The 18,603-nt window shown below is 35.5% G+C and overlaps 1 protein-coding gene across 1 annotated transcript in view; it reads right to left on the bottom strand.

The window, feature by feature from the left end:
* The window catches only part of GRID2 (glutamate ionotropic receptor delta type subunit 2), a 1,658,713-nt gene that overhangs the window by 360,672 nt on the left and 1,279,438 nt on the right, over nt 1–18,603 (bottom strand). The window contains exon 10 of the mRNA XM_049885711.1: nt 18,203–18,400. Coding sequence (XP_049741668.1) covers nt 18,203–18,400 — 198 coding nt within the window. The remainder of the gene's footprint in view (nt 1–18,202; nt 18,401–18,603) is intronic.

Here is an 18,603-nt window from a genome sequence, read left to right on the forward strand (position 1 = left end):
CTCACACAGGCATAGGAAGTCTCTGTAGTCAACCTGCAGTTAGTTACCTCCTAGCATGGTACAGTTAAATCTCTCTAAGTGCTGGGGTTTTTTGTTATTGTTGTAGCTATTTTAATCAGAAAACATATATATACATGTACATATATATATTTATCCTAAAGCCTGTAATTACAAAATCACCAAAGACAAACAGGAAACTCAGAATCATTAAGACTTAATCAAATATTGAAGTATCCCGAAGAGCTGGTGAGAGTAAGCCTACAATTCTCTTTCAACGTATATCTCTAATTTCAAATATTCACTCTGAATATTAATATGTTAACTTTAAATAACTCATAACATGGGGTTGGTACGTTATGACTGTGAGATTTGAGTGAATATTTAAAGGTTCTTCCTGTGGTTCTCATCCTGTAATGATGATCGTTTCCATATCTCTTTAGTATTAAAATTAACCTTTTTATTTAGTAGCCAGAGTGTACTCAACTTTGCAAAGCTACAGGGAAAGGAGATGATGAGTTCTATATTGCATCAACTGCCTTCCTAAACTAGTCTGTTACAAATTTTTTATTATCCTTTATCACTTGTGGTATGTTTCCCTATGTTTATAATTTCCAGACCAATATAGACTATTATTTTGTGGAATGAGTGTCCTAAGTAAAAACAATCAATCTGACCAAGCACAATACCCTACAATTACGCCCATAGAATCATATAGAAGTTCATGGCTAAAAGGCTCCTTTAAAGTTACTTAGAATATCCTCATCCAAATATGTACTCTCTTGGATGACTGAAAGTTATCTTACTCATTAATCTGAACCCCAAATCATGATCTGAGATATGTGAAAATCTGGGTAATAGATGGCATTTCAATAGCCAACTGTGGATTTCAGGACTTATATAACCTCAAGTTATGAGATTTTTCTCATTACAGCCCCAGTCTTTATATCACCTTGGCTTTGACTGATGCAGTAGTCTGTTAATTTATAACCTATGACCCTTCAAATCTTTTTTAACTCGACACATATTTTACTGTTTTTTTTTTTTTTTTTTAATTTTTCATTTTCGACTGTATGTTCTCTTTAAACCTGGGAGCCATTCCTGGACAGCATCATTCCCTTTGGCAAATATTCACTCTCTGTTCTTTAGCTTTGATTCAAGACTTAATATCCACCACTTGTCTGTGCTTGCCATCTATTAGACCAAGTACTTAATGATTCAAGTCCTTTATCTGATTGAATTGCTCCTTACTGTTTGCAATGTCTGCCAATTAAATATCACCTGTAATTTAGAAAATTGCTCCTACAACCATTCACTAAGTCATTTGCATCTACATAATTTATTTCCTTTCCTAGACCTCTCTTTATCCTTCTCTTTCATTGGTGTTAATATCTTTCCTTATCAACAACAAATATTTTTGGCCATTTTTTTCTCTTCTACTTGCATACACACAGCTTGTGTGATCTTCCACATCTATGCTTCTGCTCCATCCTCTATGAATATCCAGTGGATTATTTTAAACACTCGCTATTCAGACACACAAAGATGTATTCTTATAGCCACATGTACTTTGTTCATTTTTAACTTCCTACCTGTCTACAGCTGGCATTCTCTGGGAAACTTAATCAATACTTGTTTAATTTCCTTTATGAATTAAAATCTTATTTATTGTCCAGTTTACAGCCTCTATAAGGGCTTCATTTTTGCTTCCATATTTTTTCTGTCTCCTTTTGCAAACCTAACCTCTTATTTCACAAGCATTTTAAAGCATTAGTCATTGGACAGTCACCGGCAGAAGTGTGTAAATGTGGTGGGAGTTTGAGGGCTAGCTTCCTCTTTGGTGCATGAAGTTTTATTGGTGGATATGGATATTTTCAAGACTGATCTGTAGTAATGGAAATATGTAAGGATCTTTTGTGCTCATGGGACACAGATCTGAGGACCTCTCTGCATTCACAAGCATCATTCTTCATATACTGCCTTCTCTTGATTCCAGGCGGTGAGTTGCACACCCTTGACAAGGCTGACTCTGGCCTTTGTCCTACCTAGCTATCGTCCTCTGCCTTCTCTAGGTCATGGGAATCTTTGACATTTCTGCCACTCCAAACTTGACTTCCTAGGAAAAAGGAATGAGAGTGATGATAATTGTTGTGCCTCCCTGCAACTTGCTCTGGTGGTACAGATTGTTGTTGTAGTTAGTTATTAATTGCCATCAAGTCAATTCCAACTCATGGCAACCCCATGTGTGCACAGTAGAGCTGCTCCACAGGGCTTTCAAGGCTGCGACCTTTTGAAAGCAGATCGCCAGGTCTGTCTTCTGGTGAGCCTCTAGGTGGGTTCCAATCGCCAATCTTTTGACTAGTAGTGGAGTGCTTAGCCATTTGAACCACCCAGGAACTCCTGGTGGCACAGATAGGCCTGGCTTTATGGGAGTTATACCTGAGGGCATCCCAATTAGCTTCTAGTGTTGCCCTCTCCAGTGCGGATGGGAAAGGGGGCAAAACAACACATTCTCAGATACCCTAAACCCTTCTTCCAAAGTTATCTCTCCTCCATCTAGCCTTTTTATTATCTCTCTTAGTAGCAAAAGTAACGAAACCAGTCCTCCTTAACCAGGCTTAAGTGGAATAATTTAAGACCATAAATAATCATTTTGCACATGATTGTCATGTTAATCCAGCAGTTCCAATTTAGTTTTTAGAAAGGAGTTAAGGGTCATATGTACATTTCCTAAACTTTTTTATAACTTTGGACATTCACCTAGGTTCCACATGAACTTTTACTAATTGCTAATTCCTTTAAGATGTTGCAGGTACCACAAAAATCGTAATGTCTACAGCCAAGCTCATTATCTTTTTTGCCCTTTTCCAATCTGCTCTTCCTTCTGTATTCCCTATTTCCATCATTGGGTGTCCATCTGCTCATTCTCCTATGCTAAATTTCTCACCAAGTCGCAACACTTCCTCTCTCCTCCAAGTTATGAATTTCTTTTAATTATATGTTGAAATATTATTTTTTTCTCAAAGTCATTCTTTTGGTTAATCTCCTATTGCTGTTGTTGTAGTTTAGACCTTCCTTTATTCCTCTCTAGGTTGTTCAAAAAGCTATTTGCCTTTTCCCTTCACCACTGCAATGTATTCTCCGCTCTCCCTCAGCTATCTTTCTTAAACATAAATAAAATCCCATCTTTCTCTTATATAAAAACCTTATATAGTTTTCATGGCTAAATGATAAAGTCCAAATTCTTTAGCATACAAACATGCTTTTATAATTATCTCTATAGTTGCCTCTCACTCTTTTACAGCTCACATTTCTCCTGTGAAATATTTTCAACTTCCCAGGCAGAGCCTGCCACTCCACCCCTTTGTTGCCATGACACTTTGTTTGTATTACCCTATGGCATTTATCATAATGTGTTTTAATTATTTATTTACACATTTGTCTTATTCTGTACACTATGAGATCTTTGAAAGCGGGAACAATGTCTTCCATTTCTTTGTATCCATGATGCTAGGCACAGTGCCCAGAACATAACATGTATTAAAAAAAGGTATGGGGGTGAATGGATGAATATACTATATTCTGCTGTGTACCTGGCATACAAAGCTAAAGTAAACACAGCCTTAGGCTTCTGGTTGCTTAAAGACTGACTATACAAAGAAAAGGAGCTCCGGTGGCACAGTGGTTAAGTGCTCAGCTGCTAATCGAAAGGTTAGCAGTAGGAAGCCACCAGCCGCTATGAGGGAGAAAAATGTGTCGGGATACTTGCGTAAAGATTATAGCCTTGGAAACCCTATGGAACAGTTCTACTCTGTCCTATAAGGTACTACCAAGTTAGAATTGGCTTGATGGCATTGGGTTTTATACAAAGAAAACCAAAACCAAACCAAATCCATTGCCCTCAATTCTGACTCATAGTGATCCTATAGGACAGAGTAGAACTGCCCCATAGAGTTTCCAAGGAGAGGCTGGTGGCTTTGAACTGATGACTTCTGGTTAGCAGCCAAGCTCTTAACCACTGTGCCACCAGGGCTCCTATACAAAGAAAAGTTCACTAAATATATATATAGGTAGTCCCTGACATAATATATATTCCAGTTATGATGAACTGTACGTATGAATGCCCTTTTTTCTTTTCTTTTGTACATCTTATCATTAGTAATATGTACTACATATAGTGTTGCTAATGTTATCATTCTCATGCCAATCCCTAAGACAAATAAAGATCAGATTTATAAATTGATACCGATAATAAAAGGCAATAATAATGAAAACTAAAAAAAAAAAAAAGGAAGTATCTTAAGAAAAGACAAGTTTCAGTGTAGTTAGTGGAGCAGAGGCATAATATACTGACCACGCTACCTAATTTTGATCTGGATTTCTAGACTAACAGCTTCTTTTTTTTTTTTTTTTTTGAGAAAACCATGTTTTTCCTCAGTGGTCAAAACCAGGATGTGAAATCATATGCCTCAAGGGGTCTTGACCAAGTGATCATCTGCACCCTTCAAAATACACTGCTCAGAAAGAATGCTGTCTGGGTGCTGTTGCCACAAAACATTTCTGCAAGATAGACAAAGAAAATACATGTAAGCGTCCTGTGACCATGATCTAAGCATCCTGTAAAACTATCTGTAATCATCAACTATACTATTAACTATCAGTAATCAATCAGAGTGTGATTATTACAATATTCATTAACTTTCCTGTAATTGTCCTCCCTATGGTTTAGTTTCTCTTTGTACCCCGTAAGAATACCTGTATAACATAACTGCCCCAGGACAACTTGGTTCCGTTTTCAATGGGGTATGTAGTTTCCCAATTACAATTGTTTTAAACTCTTAATAAACCTCTCTGTTTTAACTTGAAACAGTGTTCAAGTTTTTCTCTACGACAGAGGTATTCGACTTATGTCAGAACTGACTTGCGACACAGTCATCTGAAGGAAACCCTGTCATAATTCGAAGACTACCTGTAATGTATCATGTGCCAAAAGAGTAGTTTGAAAAGAAATGGAATAGTTATTTTCTGAAGACAGGATTACTAAGGGATGGGAGTGGTTTGAAATGCCATATGGGACAAAGTATGAGTTTACCTGGGATTAAAAATTTAGGAAGATGAAGTAAGGGCAGCCCAAACAGGGTGAAGCAGCATGTGATCTATGTGCAGGTGATAAAATTTAAGACTGAAGTGAGACACAGACAGTAGAGAATATTTTGTGCCTTTCTAAGGAGTTTCAATTGTCTTTAAAAGAGGAGAGAATGGCAGCTTTTATTTTTTTTAGAAAGAAGTGAGATTTTTGGGAAGTTTAGAGACGCAAATCTTTTTAGTCATACTCCAAATCCTTCTCCATATTATCTGAGTATTTATCTTTCACTCACGCCCTACCCAAATTCCCTCTGAAACTTCTTCAAACGTGCAGGTCTTAAAAACACCTGTGCTGAACTAATGAGTATTGTTTTCTCCACTGTCATGTGACTTATAAAGCACTGAATGGTAGACGAGCGGTAATCACCACATAGGGGAAAGATGCTTAAAGTTAATACAGAACTCTGCTCCTCTCTGTAATTGCTAAAGGGGTTAAGCCTTTAGATTGTGGACTCTAACTGCCTGGGTTTGAATTATAAATTCTCTTGTCTGTGTGACCATGGGCAGGTTTCTTCAGCACTCTCTGACTCTGTTTCATCATCTGCAACATTGGGATAACAGTAGTACCTACCTCACAGGGTTGTAGTGAGTACTGTGAGAGCTAGTACATGCAAAATATAGCATGTGTCAGCAATAGTAAGATCTATATAAGTGCTAGTAATTATTATTTGATCAGTTTCCAACTACGATTTTAATCCCCATGGTTTCTGTGTTAGTGAACAGTGTTGTCAAGTACATTGCTGACTGAAATATGTGCATTTAGTTCTAACGATGTTCTATTTGTATTATGAAAGATAGCATATAAAACAATTTCAAAAATATGTAACACAGTTGTAGGTTTTTCTCTATAAAAGTGGTAACTTTTCATATACTTAAATTATTATTTTTTTACTCTTATTTATTACTTTATTGCATTGTAGTAGTTTTTTTGGATCTATATTGCCTATCACTTTCTTATTTGGAAACTCTGTGTTCTTATTTTATATACCTTTATCTACTGGGATTGTAGTATTTTCTTTTGAATTACATAACTTCGTGTAGCAGTGAAGCAGTGATATAAATAATTCACCATATTTTTGCAAATACTTTCCCTTTTGTTTGTAATTTAATTTAGTTTATTATAGTTTTTGATTTACTGATGATTTAAATTTTTCTGTACATGTTATTATTGATAGTTTCCTTGTAACTTATTTCATTGTTTCTAAGCCTATTAAGGGTATCATTTGTTTTTCCTTTTAGTATCTATTTCTCCTTCTTTTGATAACAGCACCCTAATTTTCCTTAGGGAATCAGCCAAGGATTCCTCCAAGCTTGTGCCAAAGGTTTTACACTGAGCCACTCCTACCCTCAGCACTAGGGCAGGGCATGTGATGTGGGCCAGGCACTGAAAGCCACTGCCTCCTTCCGTTCACAGTACTTCTCAGTCAGAGCCAGCTCATCTTAAAACTGAGGAGGCTCTTTGTTGGGAGTGTAGGTAAAAGAGAATCTATGTTTATACTGAGATAGATAAGAGGGCGAAGTCCAAATGTGGAACTGTTGAAAGTCATGTTGCTGCCAAAAAAGGAGAGCCTGTCTGAGAACTGGGGTGGCACAAAGGAAAGAGGAGTTGAGAAATGGAGAGAGAGACACCAAGGCCTGATGAAATGAGCCTGGATCTTAACCCTGGGTAGCTCAGTTTTGTGAGCCATTAAATTATCTTTTCAATTGAATTGGATTGTCATTTGCAAGTGAAGACACCTAATTAATTTAGCTTTGGAAATATGGGAAAGTTGTTTTAAGACCGAGAAAAATTGAGCCTGTTTTGAAGCAGTGGGGAAGGAGCAAGGAATATGAGACTGAAGATAAATGAGAAATAGAGGTAAAGAAAGGCAGGGGGTAATTTAAATTTCACCTATATGTTGATTAGTCTTAGATGTATATGTCTGCCCCAGACCCCTTTCCTTGAACTCTAGACACATATATTAAGTTATTCATCTCATTTTCTGTTTGGATAGCTCTAAGGAGGTATGTCCATAATTGATAAGAGAATGAACTCTGGAATTTCAGCTATTATCCTTGTTCGTCTACTTATTATCTATGTGACCTTCAGCAAATTATGTAACTTCCCTATGCCTCAGTCTTTTCATCTATATAAAACCAAAAAAAAACCAAACTCAGTGCCGTCGAGTCGATTCCGACTCATAGCGACCCTATAGGACAGAGTAGAACTGTCCCACAGAGTTTCCAAGGACTGCCTGGTGGATTCGAACTGCTGACCCTTTGGTTAGCAGCCGTAGCACTTAACCGCTATGCCACCAGGGTTTCCCATCTATATAAAGGGGACTTTTTTTTATAATTATATCTATTCAAGAAAGTTATTAAGAGAATGTATGTTTTTAGTATGTAGTCAGTATACATAAAGCTTTAGAATAGCACCTAACCCATTGCTGTCAAGTCAATTCCAACTCATAGTGACCCTACTGGACAGAGCAGAACTGCCCTATAGGGTTTCCAAGGACAGCCTGGTCAATTCGAACTGCCAACCTTTTGGCTAGCAGCTGTAGCTCTTAACCACTAGACCACCAAGTTTTCCTAGGCTATTCTAAAATGTTAGTTACTATTATTGCTCATTTCTAAAATATTAATGTTGATTTAATTCCCTCTTTCAAAGGTTTCCTTCCTTAATTTTCCCTATGCTGGTAAATGGTATTACCCTCAATCTCGTTATAATGGAGTAAAAAAAAAAAAAAAAAAAGTAGGAGTGACTAAATATAACCCTTCACCATGGAGTCAGTTCTAACTTATTAGTAACCCTGTAGGACAGAGTAGAACTGCCCCATAAGGTTTCTAAGGAGCAGCTGGTGGATTCGAACTGCTGACCTTTTCATTAGCAGCCAAGCTCTTAACCACTGAGCCCCCAGGACTCTGACTAAATATAGAGAGTTATATAATTAACGGAATACGCCAAAAATTACAGGAACAACATATAACCTTTCACGAAAGATAGAAACATCTTTTTGACAAGGTCAAGCTTACAAGACCATGGTAAGTTTATTAGACAAGCAACAGAATGCTATTGAAAGATTTTATTTGGGGGTGTGTTACTATCTAATGTATATCTTAAAAGATCAGTTGGATGTGGTCTTTTTCATTGTACAAGTATTTTCTAGATACTGAGAATTCAGTGGTTAAGCAAACCTATGAATTGCCTGCACAAATTAAGCTTTTCTTATAGCAAAGGAAGACACATGAGGAAGTGAGTATATAATAAAATGATGATATGTGCTATAAAGAAAAATTATACAAGGTAAGGGGGATAGGAAGTACAGGGGGTGGTAGTCATTCTTTTAAAATAGAATGGTCACAAAGTCTCTAGTAAGGTAACTTTTTTTTAGGCAAGGACTGGAAAAAAACTTGGTGGAGGGAGATATATCTGGGAGAAGAGCATTCTAGGCAGATGGAAAAGTGCACAAGATCAATTTCTAGTGTGAGGAAGGGCAAAGAAGACAATGGGTTTGGAGCACGGTGGTCGATGGACAGATAGTAGGGACAAAGTCAGAGAGGAAGTTGGTAGGATAGATTATGTAGACAATTTTAAGGAGGTATTTACTCTGAGTAGGATGGGAAACCATCAAGTGGCTTTGAGCAGAGACGTGACTGAATTATCTGGCTGCTGTGTTAAAAAAATATTGAAAAGCAGGCAGGAGTGGAAAGTGGGAGAATAATTGGAATTCTATAGCTGCAATCCAGGGGAAAGATGATTGCGGCCAGGAGCAAGACAGTGAATGGAGCTGGGTAAAAATGAGAGCAAAGGAATTTTTTTTTTTTTTTTTTCCTTCTTCCTGCTGTGGCTAAAAAGATACAAAGTCTTGAGTTAGAAGATACATTTGGCTTTTCTCTTTCTCTCACCTCCCCCATCCCATCTATCAGTAAACCCTATCTATTCTACCTCCAAAATATATGTTGAACCCCTTAGGTTTTTAAAGACAGAACCTGACAAAATTTTTACAATCTCCACCACCCACCATCTGAGTCAGCAGGTAAGATGAAACCTATTTTCTATTTCTGCAATATAATCTTAAATTCATTTTCTCTGTTAATCTTCACAATAGCTCACTGATATGGAAGCGGAAAATCGAAGAGGTTAAATATTCTCTATGCGAGCATGGCTAGGAGTATACAGCTAGTATCCACAACTTCATTCCAAAGCCTTTATGTTGCTAATAAGAATGAAAGAATAAACGGAAGAATTTTGAGGTTGAAGGGTAAAAATATAACGGTTTATACTATTTTCTCGTAGTCTTTGTAGCAAGCCATGAACTTTAGGAACTGAAAATGAGAAGGGCGTCAAGAATGGAGATGGGATTAGGAATAGAAGCTTGAAAAATATGGAAAATATTTCAAAAGACCACTATGGGATTTTAAATAAAGGATCAATATTTACTGAATTAAAGGACAATGGACAATCACTGAACGCTCCATTGACTTTAGCTACTAGGATATTGAAGTGAACTCCGTCCACCTAGTACCATACTCTTCTATAGCAATAACTCATAATCCACGTGCAGAATCACAGAAGGTGGGAGTGGGGATGACACAGGAGTTGTAGAAAAACGTCAAGAACTTGAGGATGCCTTGGGCAACAATTTATTCTTATTTTGAGTTCTCCTGGAGTGAGAATTCACTTCAGTTATTTTCATTATATACTGCAGGTCATGGAGTTTTGCCTTTTTTCTCAGATATTTGAGGAATCTGATTTTTGTATTTTATTGGTGAGGCTCTATGTGTGCTATCTCTCTCTCTCTCTCTCTTTTTTTTTTTTTTGTATTTCGTTTTGTTTTGTCAGGCATATGTGTGTCTTCTGAGGGGAATTTGTTTATAGTATTCACCAGATAAATTTGACAATATTTTCTTCTCATTTACTGAAAACTTTGAGACTTGGCTCAATATTTCTCTTCATCCCAAAACATGCCAACTACTTAACAGATTTCAATATCAATGTAGATAGATGACCCTTACAGCAATCATTTGGAGCCATTTTTTAAAATAGACTTTATTTTTAAAGAAGTTTTATGTTTACAGAAAATTGAGCAGAGAGCAAATTTCTCATAGACCCCCTCTCTCAGCACAAAGATTCTCCCATTATTAGCATCTTACATTAGTGTGGTGCAGTTGTTACAATTGGTGAACAAAAACTGACACATTATTGTTAACCAAAGTCCACAGTTTGCACTAGGGTTCACTGTTTATGTTGTACAGTTCTACAGGTTTCGACAAATGTGTAACGCCATGTATCCACCATTATAGTATCAGTGAATTCTCCTCCCCCACACCCTACCCCTTTGTCTATTTTAACTTCTGTTTCTTTAGTCTCCTCTAATACTCTGCCATGACCCTCAGGGTCAAACTTAAATATTTCAGTATTGGGCTACCTCCTCCCACCTACTAAACCAAAAAAACCAAACCAGTTGCCATTGATTCGATTGTGATTCATAGCAACCCTATAGGACAGAGTACAACTGCCTCATAGAATTTTCAAGGAGCACTTGGATTCAAACCAACAAACTTTGGTTAGCAGCCATAGCACTTAACCACTACGCCACCAGGGTTTCCTTCCACCTACTAGCTATCTCATATCTTCACTTATAGTTTACCTGTTTTTCAACCTCATATTGACATTCTGATTAATTTTTCCAAAACTTTATCCAGGCCTATCTCCCTGATCATGGCCATGTTTCCTTGATCATTTGAACTTTTCTTTCAGCTCATTTAATTCTCTTGCCAAGCTTATCTAGCATCTCTTATGCTTGATATGTATGTTTTAATATTCTCTTCTTCTACATTTGAGCCTTCAACCTCAACTGAAGAAAGTCACACCATTGTGCAGAAAAGTCCCAAAGAAAAATGCCAGCCTTATACAAACCTCAGCTTAATCCTCAGTGTCATTAATCTATCCTTTTATCTATTTCAGTTTAATAATCACTATCACTTTCCTCAATATCTATTTAAAACTCTCATCACTCTCCTGTAGACTGTTACATAATAATCATTCCCTGTCACTGTCAACAGACTTCATCTCCTCAAGAAATTTGAAACAAGATATAATCTCCCTCAAACTGCCAACCTTTTGCCTATAGATTTAACTTTAACAAAACACATTCTTACCATGTTTTTCCACTATCAAAGAAATATCTTTAGATCCGATCAAAATCAATCTTTAATTTAATCTTTTATCCTGTCTCCTCTGGGATCTTTTTATATTCAATTCTCCTTTTTTATTTTTCTTTCTCAATTTACGATCATGCTTCAGTGTCGTACACCTACCATTCTTTACCCTGGTGGCATAGTGGTTAAGAGCTATGGCTGCTAACCAAAAGGTCGGTGGTTGGAATCTACCAGCCACTCCTTGGAAATCCTACGGGGCAGTTCTACTCTGTCTTATAGGGTCTCTATGAGTCGCAATTGACTTGATGGCAATGGGTGTTTTTTTTGTTTTTTTTTTTTTAACTTTGCAAGGATGGGAATCTGCAAACTATATTCCCCAGGCTCCTTTGCAACTGATTCCCTCTTAGTTTGCACTAGAGGAAATCACTTGAGGATTTGAGAAGACAGAAGAGAGAATGTATTTCTACTTTATGTGGTTATTTCAGTGGCTGTAGCAGCAGTAGTAGCAGGTGATTCCTGATTCCAGCTGGTAACGTCACCTTGACTGAGGGGGGCACCTCGATGACAGATACAGAATCAACTGCAATAGAAGGGGCATTGGTAGCTCTTGACTGACTGTGTGACTGTGTGTTAACTCTTTCTTCCTTTTTGCCTCTCCAGTGTTCCACTCTATTTCTCTTTGGCTTTTCCATTCCTTCCAACACCTGCATTAAATTTTCTCTTTTTGAAATTCCAGGAGTAGTTTCTGTTTTCTGGCAGGACACTGACTTATTTTTGGTGTTATAAATATTGATAATTTAAATTAAAATTATCTAGTCATTCTTTTAAATGTATCTATTAGAATCTAAATCTCAGCTATTTGAGTTCCCACTTTAATAGTTGAGACATTTATATCACTTTGTTTTATCCTTGAACTATGTTTATATTCCACACCCCTACAAATTTTTTTCTCAAATGTAATATAAACAGTATGCCTGAAAGTCTTTTCTTCATCACTGAAGTATATTTTTTTTGCTCAAAATTATGTATGCAAATTAAAATGTAAATTTTATCATAAAGCTTAGGTATTAAACATTTCTTCTGGATTGAGTCATCATTACATTAGTACACAATCTACTAATTTATTAGCCCAAAAGTGAAGTTTTATTAGAAATATGATTCTTAATGACATGGATATTGCTTTTAATTTTCAGTGAATTCACATATTTATGTGCTAATGCTAACAATGGTTTAAATGAGGTAGGGCTCAGCATCAAAATACTATTTCTTTTTTTTTTTTTTTTCATTTTATAGAAACCTTGCTTATACAAATACATGGATGCAAATGGAAGAAGTTGTTTCTGTTTCTGTTTTTTATATAAATGTCATTGAATTACTTGGAATCCTTGCATGTTATATGTGGAAAATCATGGTGATCTGTTATCAAAAATTCTTTTGAATGATCCAGTATTTAATAACATGACTGGACGTTTTTTCTTCCTTTAATTTTGCTTTTTTTAAAATCAATTTTTTTTAGGTGAAATCATCTGAACAATAAAAGGATTCTGACACCAGTGTTTCCATTGTCTTTTAGTTTAGTGCATCACGAACTATTTGCACCCAGAGTCACACATCATAGAAAGATTTTATGTTTTACAAAGTAAGATAAGGGTGATTATATAAGGAGCATGGGGAAGAAGAAAAACCAGGGTCATATTATCAGGCAGATCTTTCTTAGCAAAGATTACTTATAGAAATTGAGAATCTGAAAATTGATTTCCTAACAAACTATCTGTGTCATCTTGTCCCTTGGAAAGTCTTCCTGTTCTCCTCTGGTACAAGAATCTCAGCTGAAATCTGCAGACATTAAAGAAAGCTGCCCAATGAAGGAACTAAATTATAGAACAGCTAGCTTTATAACTCATGTCTCTCTTTTTGTTTCCTTTTTTCTTTATCCTAAATTTGGTATACACGTTATTTTCTATTTAAAGCTCTCTGATCTTCTCATTTATGCTCTTTTCTTTTAACCCAGAAGAAAATAATTATCACTCATAATAACTCATCCTTAACGATTTCCCATGTACTGAGCAGAACATGTCCCTCGTTTATCTATTCTCACTGAAATTCTGTGTTCTCAGAAATTTTAAGAGCATATCAAGTGCAGAAAATTATGAAATTAGCAAAGCAGATAAGGAATAGAGGCAATTTTGCTACATTCTTAGTTTTTAAATAGACTTCATTCATATATTTTGGGCAATTATTTTTTGCTCTCTCAGGCTGAATTTTTCTTTTCAAAAAATATGTATGTACTTCCAGTTTTAATAAGAAGGTCCTTTGATCAACCTAAATCTGAAGGCTCAGTGCTATCTCTGAAAATCACCATGGAACAATCATATGAACTCAGTGCTCCCCTTCCATTGCTGCTTCTATGACATTTAAATATGAGATGGTCTGCCCATAATCATCCTGACAAATACTCTGAGAATTTAAAGTTTTTCTGGCTAAAAATCTTGTATGTGTTAGTTAGCTTCTTCAAGCCTCAATTTGTAATTTACAAGAGCACTTCACTGAACTATATTGTACAATAATGACATACTCTTATACTCAAAATAAAAAACATGAAATTGACTGCTTTTGTAGAACATACTATTGCTTCTTTGGGGCTTTTATATAATAAAACTCTTTAATATTTTCAAAAAAGTTTATAGTCAGAAGTGATCTTATTATTAACATACTGTCAAAAGAATTAAAAAAAAAAAAACTAGTTGCCATAGAATTGGTTCCAACTCATGGCAACCCTATGTGTTACAGAGTAGAACTGCTCTATAGGGTTTTCACAGCTGTGACCTTTCAGAAGCAGATCACCAAGGCTTTCTTTCAAGACACCTCTGGGCAGGTTCAAACCACCAACTTTCCATTAGAAGTTGAGCACTTAACTGGTTGCACCACCCAGGAACTCCTATCATATTGTACCATCATTTTATATGTGAGGAAGCAAGTCTCTAAAATTTAAGTAACTGGAGCAAGCACACAAAACAAATAAAAGAACACTATCAATTGTTGTTGTTAGGTGCTGTTGAATTGGTTCCAACTCATAGCAACCCTATGTACAACAGAATGAACCATTATCAACATTAGACTAAGTCTAATACAATAAGGAATTTAACCATTATTTCTAAAGAATAAATTTGTATAACACCTTTTCCTCGTCTTTACCCTTATTTTAACATAGTTGATTTTCTGGTTTAGATCAGGCAGAATCCCTTACAAATACAAACATAGACGTTGAGAACACTGGGTTTGTGGGTATATAATAAAGACATGTAGCCCTGGTGGCCTAGTGGTTAAGTGCTGGCTTCTAACCAAAAGGTCGGCAGTTCAAAGCCACCACCTCCTCCTTGGGAACCCTATGAGGCAGTTCTACTCTGTCCTATAGGAAACCCTACAGGGCATTGACTTCGACTTGACAGCAACTTATTTTTTTCTTTTTGGGTTTTTAAGGTAAATTGGGGAGGCTTTAATAAGAAGCATGACTATTGCTTTCTTACTAAAAATTCTGATATTAATATTTTCAAATAAAATTTAGTATGTAGTTTATTAAATAAACTGAATTTGGTAGGTTATGATGTAAAAATGGCTTCATTATTTTTCCTGTCACTGCCTTCAACACCTTTTGTTTCTTCTCTACTCCATAACTTGGAAACAATTTAGTCAGATACCTTAGCTTTCTAAATATTTTAAGTATTTCAAAATTTTTTCCAGTTCTGGCAATGATGGAATTTTTTTTTTTTATTGGAGTAATTCTACAAAGATTAATAAGTGTAAATTCTGGATTGTATATATATATATACATATATTTCTAAATTGAAAGTATTGCAGAGCAACCAAAAGCAGGCAGAAACTGGAGGGTATTGAACCCTTAAAAAAAGATAAATGCACTTGGTAAGAGCTACTTTTATATGGCTTAAACACTGAAAGTACCTCTCAGTCCAGGCAACATGAGGCAGCTCGATCTCAGGCACAATGTCACGGTTTCATTAGCTTAAGGTGTCATAGGATAGAGTTTGAGGTAGCCAGGGTGCCAGAAATGAAAGAAGAATCATAGAAAGGAGGGAGACAGAAAGGAGTGAGTTCCAAGATGTGTGAATAAATGCCCCTCAAATTCCTCACTGACCCCTAAAGTGCACATGTGTGAAGAAGACTCTGCGAAAATCAGCAGAAAGGAATAGCAAGAAGGCTAAAAGAGCGAAACAAGATTTCAATTGTTACATACCATAGGAGAGATAGAAATTGGACTGTGAGTCCCTTTAAATAAGAAGAGAAACCATAGACTTTCCACAGAAACTCCAGAGGCCATTTGTTAGGAATAAAGGAATTCCCAAAACTAAGGGATTTGCCCTAGGAACTAAGGTAAAATTAAAGTACTGATATCAGTTGCCATCAAGTTGATTTTGAGTCATGATGATCGCATGTGTTTCAGAGTAGAGCTTTCATCCACAGGGCCTTCATGGCTATGATCTTTCTGAAGCAGATCACCAGGACTTTTTTTCTGAGGCATTCTGTGTGGGTTTGAACTGCCAACTTTTGGTTAGTAGCCAAGTAATTAACTGTTTATCCACTCAAAAACCAAAAACCAAACCTGTTGCCATCAAGTTGATTCCAACTCATAGTGACCCTGTAGTACAGAGTAGAACTGCCCAAGGAATCCTAACATCAAAGTAGGCTTTCCCTAAGGACATGTAAATCAAAATCTTCACAAGTTTAAGGTGAACTTGTAATTTAACTACCTGCTAGAACAAAAATCAACCCTCTTCAGAGTACACAGTGCCAAAGACCTAATCCTAAACCTCAACAATGTATCAGCCACAATGTCCAGTATATAATCAAATACAACTGGAAATGTGAAGAGCCAGGAAAATATGACCTATGGTTAATGGAAAAATCAGTCAATGTTAATTGACCCTGAAATGACCTAGATGTTGAAATTTTAGCAGACAAAGTCTTTAAGGCAGTTATTGGATATATGGTCAAGGATTTATAAGAATAGATGGTCATAATGAGTGACTTAATAAGGAATCTGAGCAGAGAAATAGATGCTATGAAAACAATATAATTCTAGAACTGAAATGGATGCTATATAGAATGAAAAATATCAATGAATGGACTCAATAGAAAATGGAGGCAGCAGTAAAAAGAATCTGCATAATTGGAGACAGATCGATGTAAATCATCCAGTCTGAAGACTGAAGAGTAAAAATATTTTTAAAAATGAAGAAGACCTCAGAGATTTGGAGACAATGTTACGTGGTCTAACTTAAATATTCTCTGAGCCTTGAAGAGAAAAAGAAAAGGGTAGAAAAAATATTTAAAGAAATAATTCCCAACATTTGTTAAATTTTGTAAGATCTATCCCAGAAGCTCAGCAAGCCCCAAATGGGATACATTTTAAAATTGCTAAACATCAAAAATAGAAAAAGAATTATAAAAACAGATACTAAAACCACCACCTCTCTACACATAAAAAAGACACTTTACATACAAAAAACGAAGATATAAATTATGGTTAACTTTTCATCAGAGGAAAAAAAATTATATCTGGCAGAAGAGAATAGCATTTTTAAAATGTCAAAAAAAAAAAAAAAAGCCTGTCAACTTGGGACTTGATATCTAGCCAAATTATCATTAAAAAATGAGAATATAAATGCATTTTAAGGTAAACGAAAGTTGAGAATATGTCACCTGTAGGACTGCACTTCAAGACATTCTAAAAGAATTTCTTTAGTTCTTTGAAAACAAAAACTACCAGATACCAGATAGGAGCTCAGACACATAAAAAAGAATAAAGAAGAACAAAAACAAAAACAAAAAAAAGACGAAAAATGGTAGATTTATGGCTAAATAGCAGCAACTATTTTTTATACCTCTTTTTATACTCATGAATCAGAATCAACTTGAGGGCAACTAACAACAACATACCTTTGAGAGATAACTGATTGGTTAAGGCAAAAACTATGATTTTCTTGTGGAGTTTATATGCTATAGATACACAACCACAATAGCACAAAGGATGGGGTGGGCATAAATTAATTATATTGCTTCAAGTTTCTAAGATTTTTATGTGAAGTGATACACTATTAATTCTCAATAGAATACGATGCTAAGAGTGCATTTACTATCTCTAAACTAACCAGAAACAAACAAAAATACAAAAAGATAGAACTAAAAAGCCAACAGAGAAAATAAAATTAAATACTAAAAAAAACTTCTAATTTACCCTAAGAAAGGAAATAAGAAATAGAAGAAAAAAGAAAGAATAATGTGGGATACATGCAAATAAAATTGTAAATTATAAATCCAAACTTGACTATTCAACAATTCATCAGGAAGACAATAATAATAATAAATCTGTATGCACCTAATAACAAAGCTTCAATAACGTGAAGCAAAAACTGACAAAACTAAAGAAAGAAATAGACGTGTTTAAGGTTTTTTTGAAAATAGAAAGTACAAGCAAAAAATATATACATAAGTATAGATCTACCTTACCTAGATCCTGAAATTATTTCCTAAGTGATCAGGATTTTAATATTTTTGCAAATGACATTGCTTTTTAAAAGAAAACAAAGTTATGGATTGTATTTGTAAATTACATTGTGATTTCATTATGCACTAGATATTGGCAAAATTTTTTGAGATAAAAGTTTGGCAGAGGTAAGCTCTTGTACTATTATATCTTTTTTTATACAGGAACTATTTAAAAATCTAGATTGATTTTGTAATCAATAGTTCTTTCCATATCATTCATAAAATAGTATTAGCTGAGATTTTGCATTCAACACCCTCACCTAATGCTTTGCAGTACACTTATTTTATATGAATTAGCTTTCAGGGGTAATAGCTAAACATTTAGACATGAGATAAGTAAATAAATCCATACCTTAAAGACTAGTTCTCCTACCAGGCCATTCCATGTCCCATCTTCTTGGGGGCTTCCATACTTGTGATCCGGTGCAACATAAATTTCATAGTTAAAACCCAGGTAGTTAGATAAGGCATCCAAAACGTCAATGGAGAAGCCCTGGTATTTCTTCGGTTTACCCAAGACATTTTCAGAGACCATTACAAAAGGTTCTTCCTGCATGGAAATAAAAGAAATCCTTGATGTCAATCTACATTGCTCCTTAAAAGCAATTCTTCAAAGAGTTTTGCTTACAGTCTAAAAATTGTTTTTACCCTTTGAAAGATGAACTCAGGAGTATAATGTACGGATTATTAATACATCATATTGCATCATATTACAGTCATTTGTTTAATCACCCAATTCCTTGCCATCTCTCA

Source organism: Elephas maximus, chromosome 5 (assembly GCF_024166365.1).
Source record: "Elephas maximus indicus isolate mEleMax1 chromosome 5, mEleMax1 primary haplotype, whole genome shotgun sequence".
Classification (NCBI taxonomy): Eukaryota; Metazoa; Chordata; class Mammalia; order Proboscidea; family Elephantidae; genus Elephas; species Elephas maximus.